The following is a 13823-nucleotide window of genomic DNA, read 5'->3' as shown; positions in this document are numbered from 1 at the left end:
GAACATATAGCTATTTACGAATGGTAGCCGGCTAGTTCGTAAGTCATATCGACTTGATTTGAATTCTTACGATGAGAGCGATAGAGATTTTCATGCCCTAAGTTTACAGCAAAACGCCTAAAAAGGAGTCTTGGTAAACAAATTAGGTGAAACAACATTACATTTCTGTGCAAATTGCGCTGCACTTAATGTAGGTGTAGTTTAATATCCGTTCCTATCGAATCTTCCTGGTGAACTCATTAGCTTCAATTTGTATATTGCAGTATCTACACGAACGAACGCAATTAATGAAAGAGTAAATTAGTGAAATTTTGTAATTGGACAGCTATGCGTTTCGATTTTCAGATTTCCGCTTATTCAAGTAATTCAGCTCAATGAGCAGATGTGCGCTACATAAGCCACAAACCGATTTTTAAAATTCTGCTAACGCTAAAAAAAATACGCTTTGCTTAAGCCGATGTACGAGTGCTTTCCTGTGACCGAGCTAGAGTGCTGCGAGCACCTCAGCTTGCCTTCAAGCCGGGACCCGGCCGCGTAAAGCGATATTGGCGGGCCAATGCCCGGCTCGGGCTTCAAACTACAGGCCCGGACTGAGAACGGGCCCGTTCACTGAAGTGCCTATGTCGGACGTTCGAGCACATGCGGGTGCTCTGCAGAGATCCAGGGCATTCTGTGGGATGCTCAAATGACAATTTGCAAAAACTGGCTCTTAATTACCTTAGCAAACAAAAAAGAAAAATGGTTATAATTATTTTTTTTCTTTGAATATTCTTGCAAAACGTGTGCTGCGTCTTTTTGTTTCTCGAAAAATAACCTTTGTTCCAATGCAAGCAAAAGTATATGCACTAAAAGCAACCCTTGATAACATCTGACTATTACCGCTTTTACGATTGTACTATCTTATCGGTATTGATACGATTTGAATGAATTTACGTCGTTTTCACGCTTTTTATTTCTTGCACGACATTCACATTTTTTTTTTTCGGCGCTGCAGTACACCTAGGAGGCTTGCAGCTTAAGCACATTCGCAACGTTTCTCGTCATCCTTAATTTGATACATAAGAAACACATTGTCCGGGGGCTGACAGCAGGGTTGGTGTCGCGGCGCATTTCCGGCAGCCATTTATTTATTTTCGTGCCCATGTTAAAACATGCTCCTTCTAACTTTCAGGTGCTTTGGCACCTAATGTAATGTCAAGCGTTATCTTTTCTTACGTTACGTAACATTTGTAAGAGCCATTTCTATTGCGAAAGCAATGAGGAAACTAGAGGCCCATTTGCGTCGTCGTCGCCGTGCTGTCCCAGTATCGAAATGCGTGCCCCTCGCACACGTGGAGGTTAAGAATGGCAATATTGAGACAGCGGAGTGCGCCGAGTTGCGAAAGCGTCGCCGCCAAGTCACCCTCACGCATCGTGTATGAGACCAGGCCAGAGGCGGTAGCACATCGTCCCGCACTCGGCAACGAGATGTATCAGCATATCGCGCTTCGCTCAATCGGCTGTGCCGGAGCCAGGGCCGCCTTGTGGCTTCCACTGCTGGCACGAGCGTTGTGCGCGCAAAGGTTAGCGTCCCAGCTGAGCAGCTGTGCGCTTACGTCGCCATGGTGCATGCGCTGGTCTCATGCGGAGAGGGCGGTACGGACGTGAGGCCGAATCTAGGGCCAGACAAATGCCGACGTTTCACCCACTTTTGCCTCGGGCGCATCTCGTGCCCCATCGAGATTCGACGCGGGTAACGGTGTTGCCGACGTTCACCCTTGCACCGGCGTTTTAACACGCCTTGTGCCAGCGCTTGGGTCCCTCTGTGAGTTGTCTCGTATGCTGCGTTGTGTCATGTCGCCATGTCGCGAGCGCAAGCTCGCGAGGGGCTTGAGCGTAGCAACAATATTTTTATCGCTTCTGAATGTGCTTCCAATCGAAACTGACTTTGCTGTTGGAAACATAAAATGCTCACTAGAGCTTTAAGTAAAATGCCTTGCACCGAGGCTTTTAATCCAACTTTATCTTCTATCGGCCTTTTCATGTATAGCTCTCCATGTGCTCTGTCCGGGAAAAAAATTCATTGTTTTGTGGTCAGTGCACTTTTGTTGTAATACACCACCTAAGCGATGAAAGTTTTAAGCCACGTTCACTGAGTTCTTCCTGTAGGCACTAACCGGGCCCGTTCATACAGTCGCGGACCCGGGCGCGGTCATGCAGGCAAAAGGGAGGGGCCGAGCCTGGCGTGGAACCACGGACACGGGCTGGGAACGGCCTTCAAACGATGGCCTCGGGCCGAGCCCGGACCAAAAATCTCAGTCGTATTGTGTTCTAGTATGAGGTACTGAGCAAGGCATTGTCGGCGGCAGCATCAGCAGAGCAGGAGCAGCAGCAGCTGCTGCCACGATCAACTACGCTCGGGAGGGCTCTCCTAGCGAGCTTCGCTTTGTATGAGTAGAAGTAATCTATCGTGAAAGACATGCAATAAGGCAGAGACACCTAGGAAAGCAACCATCATCCATGAAGATTATGTATTTGTCAGAAAAAATAGGTGCGCTACGGAATTTCGCACGCCGGCTCCTCCATTTGGCAGGCGAACGCGTCGTTAAATATACGGAGCCTTCGCAGGGTGTCCGCCTCACAGTTGGCCTCCAAGACGTTGTTCCTTGTGCGGCATCTCTGCAGAAGCGTAGACATTCCGGCTAATTTTACAGCGAAGCTGTTAGTGAAGATAGAAACACTCGAAAACGTTATGCACTAATTTTCACTTTTATATATTTATTTACTTATTTGAAGATACCTTACAGGCCCCTAGAGGCATGGTGTACGGGGGGAGAGTACACTCAAAGATTCTACAGTAATTAGAATACATATGTGAATACACGTACAAAAAATACAGTGTAAGAAATGCGCTAACACGCAGTAATGTGCTGTTAAAAATTGTACAAAAGACAAACCGAATGCTTTTTAACGGAAAGGTCAGTGAACAAGAAATTTTCACGGGGTGAAATATAACCAAAAGAATTACAGAGCCAGTGGGACAATATTTGGCAATAATAAAACAGTATATAAGGGGTAGTAGCTCAGCAATAACGGGAAGTCAGGAAAAAATAACACGTTAGGTTATGTAGAGCTTGAAAAATGCATTGCTAGAAGGTGCTGGAATTTTTCCTCCTCACTCTCATAAGCGATGGCGTTAGGAAGATTGTTCCAAAGGCGAATGACTCTTGGAAGAGCGGAGTAGTTAAATGAATTAGTCTTGCCGTAGATGCGCATGAAATTGAACTGATTGTACAGCCTGTGTGACCTGTAATGAGGAGTTTCAAGAGGCAGGACTGATGGTGCTGTATTATGGACACATTTATGAAATGGTGATAGAAGGGCTATATCACGACGATTATGCAAGGGCTATAATGAGAGGTTGAGTTTAATTTGTGTTATGCTTTTGTTATAGTCATAACAACGTGAAATAAAACGCGCAGCCCTATTCCAGATAGATTCGAGTTTTTCGATCAAGTATTTCTGATGGGGAGACCAGACGGATGCGGCGTATTCATGCTGAGGTTGAATAAATGTTAGGTAAGCTAGTTTACGAATGTCTTTAGTAGAATTTTGCAACTTGCGTCTTATGTACCCTAACTATCTTGAAGCATTGGCACTTCTGGGATGGGATGGCCGTTGTGGGTGCGTTACATTTAGCTTGGTCATTCGTATGTGCTTGATTGGGCTTTTCAGCGAAAGACAAGGAATTCTGGTTTCTCTGGTTTCTCGGGTAAACATAGCATGCCACCCTGGTGGACATAACTTTTCACTACATACACAACCTGTTGAAAAATATCTTATCCGAAGTCGATTGACCACTTACTGGTCGAGGTGGTTACGTTGTCTGCAAACATGAGTTGATGTAATTCTGGTATGGTTCTGAGTCTTTAGAGAAGTGCGATCATGGGAATGTTGAAAAGTACAGCGCATAACACTACGCCTTTTGGCGTGTCCCGGTTGGGCGGCTAGACTGGTTTGGTGAGCAGGCAATTGACTTCTATAGGAGCAGTACCACATGTGTGAAAAGCCTGAATGTAGTGGTACATGTGCATTCAGAAGTTCGTGAGGTTAAGTTTCGCAAGGATGACTAGACAATAGACATCAGTAAACGCCACTTTGTAGAGTGAAGCCAGGATGGCACTTGTGCTATAAGGGGTGGTGTATGTATTCCTAGTCGTCCTCGTTTAGGTGAAGGGGTTGCTGGCGAAAACGAAACATAGAATCGGGGAATAGATAGCTAGATTCCAGATAGGGCCCAACAGAACCCGAGTCTATGGATACCGCTCATCAGTCAGTCATTTTTCATTTCATTAATGTTTTTTCCTCCTCCTCCTTTTCCCCCTCCAGATATGACTGAAGGAGGTTGAGAACAACGAGCTCGAACAGCTTCCCCAAACATGACGTAAGGGACGTGGGACAGAGATTGGTAAGGCTCGGTGTCTTGCTTGCCTTATGAACAAGAATGACGTCTCCATGTTTGCGCCCTTTGGTCAAGGGGCTATGTTCCTATTTTCAGTTGAATAGCGTGAGTAGAGCTTCTAAGAAGTAATTATTTAGCTTGCGAAGCAACTTTTCCTTGAGTTTGTCTCTCACTGGAGTGGTATTGTGGGTTAACGTGGGGAGGGCTTATATGAGTTTGGGAAGAGTGAAGGGCTAATCGAATGGTATTTACTATACCTATGTACCCTTGCGGCCGCGGTAGCGGGTTGATGTGGGACCTATGTACGTGCATGCAGCTCTGTGAAAATATATGTCAGTTCCAGGGTGAACGTGGTTTATTCTTTGTGTGGTGTGCCGACTGACGGTCTTGTTTTGGGTAGGGCCTATAATATAAGTGGCCCAGGATGGCCCACATCTTGTCGGAGCCGACAGAACCTTGCAATTAATTCCAAAAGAGTTACCAGTTCTGCCGCGTCAGGTCAATGGCATACTTCTCCGTTGCACTGGTGATGTTAGCCATTCGGGCCTTGAGACAGCGGTCGCGGTTTTGGCATTTCCACCGTTTGGTAAAGTGTGTCGGGCCTCCCACAAGCGGAGAAGGTGGGTATCGACTGTGGTATTTTCTGTCGCAGTCGGCTGTAAATGGCTGTAAATGTTTAGAACAAACAGGCTATATTAACGTCGTCTGTTGTGGAGAAGCTCTATAGAAGGATGTGGTCTAAGGGGTAGTATGGAGGGTATGGAGTGCCGTCGCTAGGAATTTGATTGTGAGGAGCGCTGCGCGGCTGTGCGTGAAGTGTGTGTGGGTGATATATCCAGAAAATGTCCACCACTGTTCCTGTCTCTCGTAGTGCTACGACAGCAGGTGGTGAAAGTGTTCTTGAAGATGTACTGTCGGACAGAACAATGTTTGCGAGTGAAGCTGCAAAATTCCGCAGTCTGATTACGAGTGGAGAGTTATGTTCGGCCATTCATTTAGGTGTCCGAACTCCGAACATGGCGATCATGGCTAATGAATTCTGGTTGCGTCTTGAGGAAAATTTCACGGCGTGAGTAAGCGTTACGCTTATTGCGCTTTTGGCCCTTGCCCAACTGGCTACCGGAGGACCTGTTTCTCGGCTCCGATTTCGCTGTTGGAGCACGTCCGCTAAAGTGAACACTGAAAAAAAATTAATTAGTGCGTTTTCTGGTTAGCCACTTGAACTTTGAGATTTGTGAAGAAACTAACGTTAACCTCTTCAGGTAATTAAGCCACCGCAGCGAAGTCCGATTCCGTTATTGGCTCCAAGCAATCTTTCAACAAATTTGTTCGAACGGCAAAGAGAAAGAAAGCAGCAAAAATGTGCGTAGTATAGCGCTTTACGTTGAGCATCTCCGTAAATGCAATCGGGCTTCACCTTGAAGCAGGCAGCAACAAACAACTGTCTCGCAGGGGTCATGTGATGATGCATGGGTAAAAATAATGCGGTGCTCGTGTTCGGTATGTCGCTGCCACTCAACACTTTTCGGGTGCACTGATGTGTGAGTAAAGTCTCAAACACGTTGTCTGTCTTCGAATCAACTGGCGCCAGGCACTCGGGCTTGAGCTGCGAACTGGGCAGCCGGAACCTGCAGAAAACACGTGCGACGAGTCTTTACCTGCGTTTCATTTGGCATCCACTGCTCGCTATCGATGTTCCTCGCTATTGATTCTCTCACACAGATGCATCCTCTGCTAGCCACACGGATTGCTCATCTCATATAAACCTATAATACCTCCGGGTATTCAGTTCTGATGTTGGTGTTGGAAAGGACTACAAACATGCTGTCAAATAACAAAAATAGTAGGTTACCTCTGGATAAAACGTGTTCCTATCATCTGGCCAAGGCTGCCCAGGTTGATCGCGGTAAGGTCGCCGTCTCGGTAGAAGGCGAGAACAGCTGCAGCTGGCACAACTACCAGCCCGTCTCCGGATACCACCACGTCGACGTCGGACGGGTCGAAATGCACGTGGGAAATGTTGAGTCTCTGTTTCCTGATCTTCATCACTTCCAAATAGTCTTGTAGGAATTGATCGTGGATAAAATCTGCAGCCGCAACGTAAAGAAAGCGATTCGCATAAATAACGCGTGTTGAGGACGGACATAAAAGGCACACTTACGAAAAGGGCAATGCAGACTCGACTGCTACATCAAATGAAATTATAAGGCAGTTGTCCTTTCCTTTCTTGCTTTCTCTGGCGCGGAAATCGGGAACCAACGGCGTTACTGACCAATTCTGAATAATTCATTAACTGATCACAAGCAGTTGCTTGCGTGCATAAATGTGCAAAAGTGACCAGGAAAGCCTATAGGACTGAACGTACAGCGACGATGGTTCCCACCGAGAAGCAGACGGTGTTGTTCTGGTTCATTACCTAGATAGGCTGCATAGCGCTCGTCCAGCTTGCGCAAGGTGTCCTCTCCTGGCGGAAAACCGACGACCACTTCGGCACGTTTCCTTGTGGCAACAGGCGGGAGCAGCCAGCGGTGTGCATCCTTGGCCAAGCACTCAACGATAGCTTGAGCTGCTGTCTCCACGTAGTACCGTGCTGTCTGGCTGGAGAGGCAAACATGCACAGGCCAGAAGACAAATTAAAGACTTGATTGTCTGCACGCTCTATAGATGATGATAATGAAGGCATGCTATTTAAAACGGGGCACATGGCACAAAGCTCGTTCTTGTAAACTTCCTGGAACACTTAAAATTCAAAACATTTTTTTATATTCTAACCTACATTTTGGACTGCATAGAGACATGCCAGAGGCGTCGATCTTTCCAGACTGTGAAGGGAAGAAACCAATTAGTTGTACCATGGAAGGATCGCGCACCATTTCCTTTTTTGAGCTTGTCTATAGACCTGCCGTGGTGGCTTAGCGGTTATGGTGCTGTGCTGCTAAGCACTACGCCACGGGATCGAATCACGGCCGCGGCGGCCGCATTTTGATGGAGGCGAAATGCAAAAACATCTGTTTGCGTGCATTGGGATAAAGATCCCTAGGTAGTCAAAATCAATCTGGAGTCCCAAATGCGGCGTGGCTCGTAATCAAATGGTGGTTTTGGCACGTAAAGCCCTTTTTTTTGTCTATAGGCAACATTTGTAACATGCCAGCGACACAATTGTGCAATGCTGAAGCGTGCAGTGGGTGCACGCCAAAGAGACCCAAGTGGTAAAACTAAATCCGGATTCCTGCACTGTGGCGTGCCTCGTAATCATATAGTGATTTTGGCTCGTAAATCCCCACAACTAAAATTTTTAGACTCCCCGTTACGAGATCCAGATCGTCAACATTAAACTACCGCCCTCCACTATGGCATCCACTGCCGCCGAAAAAGGGCTTGGGAACGTAAGACACGAAGTAATAGTTTGACGTGAACTCTTTTAGTCTGTTCACGTAGGGCGCCACTTGCTGAAAGCTCATGTAAACCAGGACACGTCCTACACTCGAACCTCGTTACAACGCCATTGAAAGGGAAGCAGAAATTACTTCGTTTTATACATTTCATTGCTCTGACGACTATCGCCGTTTACTGCAGTGCATACACAACTTTAAACATGCAAATAAGACTACGGCTGCGCGGCCTGCCGAACCTTCTAGTTGAACACACCTGAACCTTCTAGTTGATTTCTATACTCTGCACAGCAGCGCCTCCTTTGTTTCATACCATATACTTTGTATATGTGACCTGGAGGCTACAGTACAGAAGCGGATGAGGATGAAAGAAAGGCACAGTGCACCTAATCGCTGACGCCTACTTACATTATAAACGGAAGCTTTGCCCCTTACCTCCGCATTTCGACTCCTTTCCTGCACAATTGGTCAGTACCGGACACAGTGCGAGGGAGCACAAGATAGAGCACAAATTTCAAACCGACGCCGCCGGGAACCGCATGTGATGCACGTATAAGCACGAACGCGTTTTCGAACGCAAACACGCCCTACGCTTCATGCCATCGGCGTCATTTCTTCTCGTCCTCCATCTCATCGGATTCATTAATCTGTGATCATGCCCTCGTATAGCCAAGCCATAGTCATCATTCTGCCGTCCTTACTCTGGCGCGGTCATTGCATCGTCTTCTGCTCGTCATCCCTTTGCCGTCGTCACAGCATCATCACGCAGTCGTAATTATGCAGTAGGGGTAATTTCATAGTCGCCACACCTTCGCCGTCATGCGTGTGATCCCACGAAGTTTATGTTGAGCGAGGCGTTTCCTAATTAAAAAAAAAGTTTACAACTTTGTTCTGCCCTGCACGCAGGTGCGCTGCCTTCGCAAATATTAATGAAAGTTGCGCCTGGCTTCGCTTAAATCAATTTCCGCAGCATGGATCCGCATATTCATGAATGTGCGTGCGTGTCTTTATTTTAATTACAACAGTTTACGTCAGCGCTCGCGTCCGCTTTACGCTTGAACGCCCACGTCCACTCGCGCGATATAATCGTCACCTCCCAGATGACCCACTATTTCAGTTATCTTTCGCTTTCTTTAGGCTATCTCTTATTACGAATACCTATCAGTTCGGTTTTCTAAGATTCAGTTTGTTTGCTTTTATTTTCTTGCGCGATTTTCTCATGGGAATTTCTTCCCCCAATGTTTCCTATTGCATTTTCTTTCCTTCGTCGCGTAAATATCATTTAGCTACTGCGCGCTTGCATAAATGGTGCCTGCATTCCGTCCCTCCATGATGTACAGTAACGCTTGTTTTCTGGGCCCTAGATGGGTCCTCAGCTACTTTCTTGTACCTTTCTGTCTGGAGTTCATTCCCCTAACCGACTGGTACGACTAAAACGCTAATTCATTTACGTTACATCGCACATACATGCGAAGATGACACCTATGTATATATGCAACAAAGCCCACATCTGTAAAAATTTGTTATCTATGTAGTCGTACATAGATGTCATATATCGTTAAAATGTTTCGTATTTCATAGGGACAGGTTCTTACCTGGTTGGTAGGGCAATGGCAGCAAATGGCACTCCCAACGCGTGCCTGATCCTGTCTAAGCATCCGAGAAAGAATCCAGTATCTTTAAATCTCTCGGCGATCCAAGGGTCCACGTAGCGCGCCAGTTGGTCCAACACGCTCCATCCGGTCCACAGGTACAGCTTGTCCGAGCTGACCCCACGCCATATAGCCCCCAGCGCGATCGGTACTAGCGGGTCCATGTCTACGGCGGCGTCTCGTGGGTAGGGGGTCTTGGTCTCCACTGATTCGGCGAACGCCTGCCCCTCTATACCGTCGATGACTACGAGGTCCGCGTTCGTGTGCACAACGAAGGAGCCCTAGAAATCCGAGTGAGAGGCATTGTAAATCAGTTTGTTCTAAAAAAAACATTGCTTTGACGCCAGGGTGACGTCATTGGTTCCGTAATCGCTATGGAAGACTAGAGACGGGGCCCTTCATTTTTCTGCCAATTAACAATGCCTTCGCTTAGGAGAATGTTAGATAGATTTGAACATTGACATCGTCAATCCAGGCTGCCTTAGCTCATCTTTTTTTATCGGTGGCCATTTAAATGCAAGTTATAGACCATGCAAAGCGAAATGAATGGGCTGTCGTTTCTACATCGTATAACTTCAACAGAAAGCACTCAACCCTTTTTTTTTTTTGGTACTGTACCTTGCGAATAATGTCCCCAGCCGCCATGTTCAAGGCGCCGGTTGTCAGGGCCGTTAAAACGTTGCTGTGGAGCTCTTGATATTCCGTGAGGAGGTCCTGCGTGACCTGATCGCTGCCAAGGCTGGCCAACTTCGTGAAGTAGGTGTTCGACTCCTCAGGGCTCAGCTGCTCGTAAGCGTTCGTCCGCTCGCTGAACGAGTCATCCGATTGGACCAATAGGGTGCCAGGAGTGCCTGCGCCCACGTGCATGCTGAAAGATCTCACGCGTTCGCGAATGTCACTTCCAAAGAGATCGCATAACTTCCGCACAGCGCTACGTGTTTGCATGCAACCTTACATGTCGCATGTAGCCTCCAGCTCGGCACCCTCGCTTGTAGCGTCGTGAAATATAATCAACCAAATTTATGTCTACTCCATGATATAGACTTCTCCTATCGATCTCCAATTACCTCTGTGTTGCGTCACCCTGCTCTATCCTACGCCTTGAAATTTCCCGAGATTTAGCTCATCTAAGCCCTGTAGTACCGAACGTATCGTATCAAGAAGGGGGCCGACAGATGGAGTAGCACAATGTCAGCCAACGTTTCGATAGGAGGACCTATTTATTTTTGACAAAGATAGGTCTTCCTATCTAAACGCTGGCCAGCCTTTTTGAGGGACCTTTTCCGTGTTCGTAACACCAACCTATCATATGTGACAGGTCAAGTTTAATAGTACCACAAAATGATAATCTGTGTGCGGTGAGTGAGCGTTCTTGATAGGCTGGAGCGAGTTTGTAGTTGTGAATACATACTTCAGCGAAGCAATTAGGCATTACATGTTAATTGGGTTCTAAATCACAATAATATTTAATTGTTCTAGCATTGCACAAGTGTACTCTCAATGGCTACAGACAAATGCGAACAAGGTTTCCTAATTTTTCTTGATGTGGGACTGCGCTTGGGAATGACAAAGTTGATCCCCTGACGTCTTCGGCAGCGTTTCTCTCCCCTTGGCCCATATTCTGTTGCTCTGATAGTCCCCCAATTACCTTCTACACGTATTACGCGGCCTGCGTAATTCCATTTCTCCTTCTAAATCTCAAAACGAATACTGACCAACACTGTTTGCTCGCTGACCCGCATACCAGTTTCCTCATTTTCCTTTTCTTCCTTTTTTTTTTGATGCGCCAACATTACAGGAAAACACGGAAAAGAGAATGCACAATAACGGGGGGGGAGGGGTTGGCGAGCGCTCATTCTCAACTTTTATTTTGCAGCGACATATATATATGTACAGAAACCAGGACTGGCTTCCTAGGGCAACCTGGTTCAAGCTACCCTTCGAGTAATGCGGCTAGAGCGCAAAGATTGCATACTTTCCTATTGAAAGAAAAGCGTGAGGTGCCGGTAACGACTTGTAAAGGCTTGCAGTATGCTTTCCTACCTATTTGTACTATTCTGGAAACTTCCTCGTCATGACTAGCTTGTATACCTTCCAGCGACTAACAATCAAGTCTGGTTCCCTCTGCACGATATCGAACTTTGCCTCAGTCTTATGCATATTATTCCGCAAACCTGCTCTTACACTTTGCCGATTAACGTATTCAGTCAATAAATATATGCGCCATTCGCTTGATTACACATTATATGCTTACAGTAGACTTGAACCATATTGTAAGCCGAAGCCTCGTTCTTTCTGATCGTATCACGCATAGCCTCATCGATCGCAAAAAGCCATACCAAACTCGCACTGTACCCAAGATCTTCAAGAAAGCTGTTAGGGCTGCCACTTCAGGAGTTGTTTAAGTAAGCTCCTTTACGATGCTTTGTCTCCTGGCACATCAGATCACTCTGCCACGTGGCTCGCGTGTACTTACTAGGAATGATGCGTAGGAGTCCCCCCAGCATGTAAGTGAAGGACAGATGCACATGTAAGGACAGCACGTCAGTGGGTCCCGTGGGCACGTCGGCGGGAGGACCAGTCAAGTGGAGCCCCTCTTTTTTTGCGAACTCTTTAAGTGTTTCGACAGCCGACACCGCTGTGCTTGAAGAGCGCGAGAGGCAGGAGGCGAACAAGTAAGCGGCCCTGTGGCGAGCGTCCATCTTCTGTGGGGTGTCCTCTTCCAAGAATTTCTTGAACTTGTCCATCAGCTCCTTCACTCGCCATGCGCCAGATAGGAACAAAGAATTGAAGAGGTCAGGGTCGTTCCTTTATATTTGGCTCTAAATTTTACAGTTTCTTTCACTTTTCGTTGCACGTTTGATATCCGTCCTTTCACTGGTCGGGACCCTTCCTTCTAGTTCATTACATAACGAGGCCTTCCCGAATGTGTGTGTGTGTGTGTGTGTGCGTGCGTCAGTGTGTGTGTGTGTTTGACTGGCCCGTTTGTGAATTCGCCCGCATGTAATGCTTTGGAGTAATTCATCACCATCTTCACTATCGTCACCTGTTACCTTTCCATAACATTTACCATGGTTAAGAGACTTAGATGGGCTATTTGATGATTTACCATGGTGTCCTGCCTTCCTCAATTCCCGCTAGATTTGATATCGGTTGAGTTCTGACTTCTCCCAGTGCAACGGAATAACTTCTTTGTTCGCAAAAAACATTAATAAAGTTCTGGATTGCTTGCATGCGTAATTTACTAAAAACATCATAATTAGTCCCATGTTTTTGAAGTTTACCTGTAGATTGTACATAACGCACCCTTTATTTTCGCTGAACATAAAAAAAGTGCCTTGTTTAGTTCTGCATCGCTTAAACTGATTCGGAACGTGTTATGACGTCTGAAAATAGGGAAAGAAAAGCAGACTAACTGGACCAGGATTGTAAAAATTTGCACTTTGCAGTTGTCATGTCCCCCTTCCCTTTCTACAATATATAAACCTATTATAACCTACAGCTATGTCGGGACACTGGGAAGCATAGCCGATAGCGGCCATAACACGTGCTCTAACGCGTGCACAAGAAGTTTCTTTACAAAGGCTGTTTGATCCCACCCCATTTAACTTCACACATATAGTTTCCATAGCGTACGACTAATTTTCGCTAAATTTAGTCTTGGTGGCTTCTATAGTTCTGCCTGGGTAGCGCACTCAATTCTTCCCGCTGGCCGCTCATAACACTCTTCCCGCTCATAACACTCTAGAGTGCTTGCAAGCGTAATTTACTGCGAAAGGCCCAATTACCCATTTGTTTCGCACTTCACCTATACATGATCCATTACTTCGTCCTTACAGTAACCAAAAATGACGAAGCTGCCTCGCGTAGTTAAGTGAGGACACCTGGTGAAACTAATATAACGCATGAAAAGAGTATAAAGAAGAAAGAAGATGAGGGTTTAGCAAGGGCTATTCGTAACGCTTCAAAATGAGCCAGCAATGTTAAAACTAAGCGGCACATTGCACTTAGAATGCTAGCTATTCCTTGAAAATAAAATATATCTGCAACGCAGAGTTCTTTTGGGACATTGGGAAGCCTTGCTAATAGCAGCATGCAGCGTGATACTTTCGAACTTTTGCTCACGATTTTTTTAACGATGTATTTGATTAACATGCATTTACCATTGCACATAAACTTGGCATCCTGTTCCCCTTATGTTCGCAAATGTGACCTCGGTTGTAGTTGCTTTACGCCAGCGCAGCTAAGTTTTACACCGCTCTTAATACGGACCAATAGTACTTTATCGTTGCGATATGGACTACCTGCGTACCTATTTTACTGGAAAATGCGCATTTA

The 13823-nt window shown here is 46.3% G+C and overlaps 1 protein-coding gene and 1 long non-coding RNA gene across 2 annotated transcripts in view; one reads left to right on the top strand and one right to left on the bottom strand.

The window, feature by feature from the left end:
* Positions 1–13823, top strand: part of LOC139059268 (uncharacterized) — a 380230-nt gene that overhangs the window by 303312 nt on the left and 63095 nt on the right. The gene's annotated exons all lie outside the window — the stretch shown is intronic.
* The window catches only part of LOC139059455 (uncharacterized), a 32963-nt gene continuing 21642 nt past the window's right edge, over positions 2503–13823 (bottom strand). Inside the window, exons 5-11 of the mRNA XM_070537884.1 lie at positions 11962–12238; positions 10104–10336; positions 9429–9766; positions 6858–7039; positions 6294–6528; positions 5859–6069; positions 2503–2658 (exon numbers count right to left, since the gene is read on the bottom strand). Coding sequence (XP_070393985.1) covers positions 2536–2658; positions 5859–6069; positions 6294–6528; positions 6858–7039; positions 9429–9766; positions 10104–10336; positions 11962–12238 — 1599 coding nt within the window. The 3' untranslated portion in view covers positions 2503–2535. The remainder of the gene's footprint in view (positions 2659–5858; positions 6070–6293; positions 6529–6857; positions 7040–9428; positions 9767–10103; positions 10337–11961; positions 12239–13823) is intronic.

Source organism: Dermacentor albipictus, chromosome 4, assembly GCF_038994185.2.
Source record: "Dermacentor albipictus isolate Rhodes 1998 colony chromosome 4, USDA_Dalb.pri_finalv2, whole genome shotgun sequence".
Taxonomy (NCBI): Eukaryota; Metazoa; Arthropoda; class Arachnida; order Ixodida; family Ixodidae; genus Dermacentor; species Dermacentor albipictus.
Note: the sequence above shows the minus strand (reverse complement) of the source record. Positions and strands in the feature narration are given on the sequence as shown.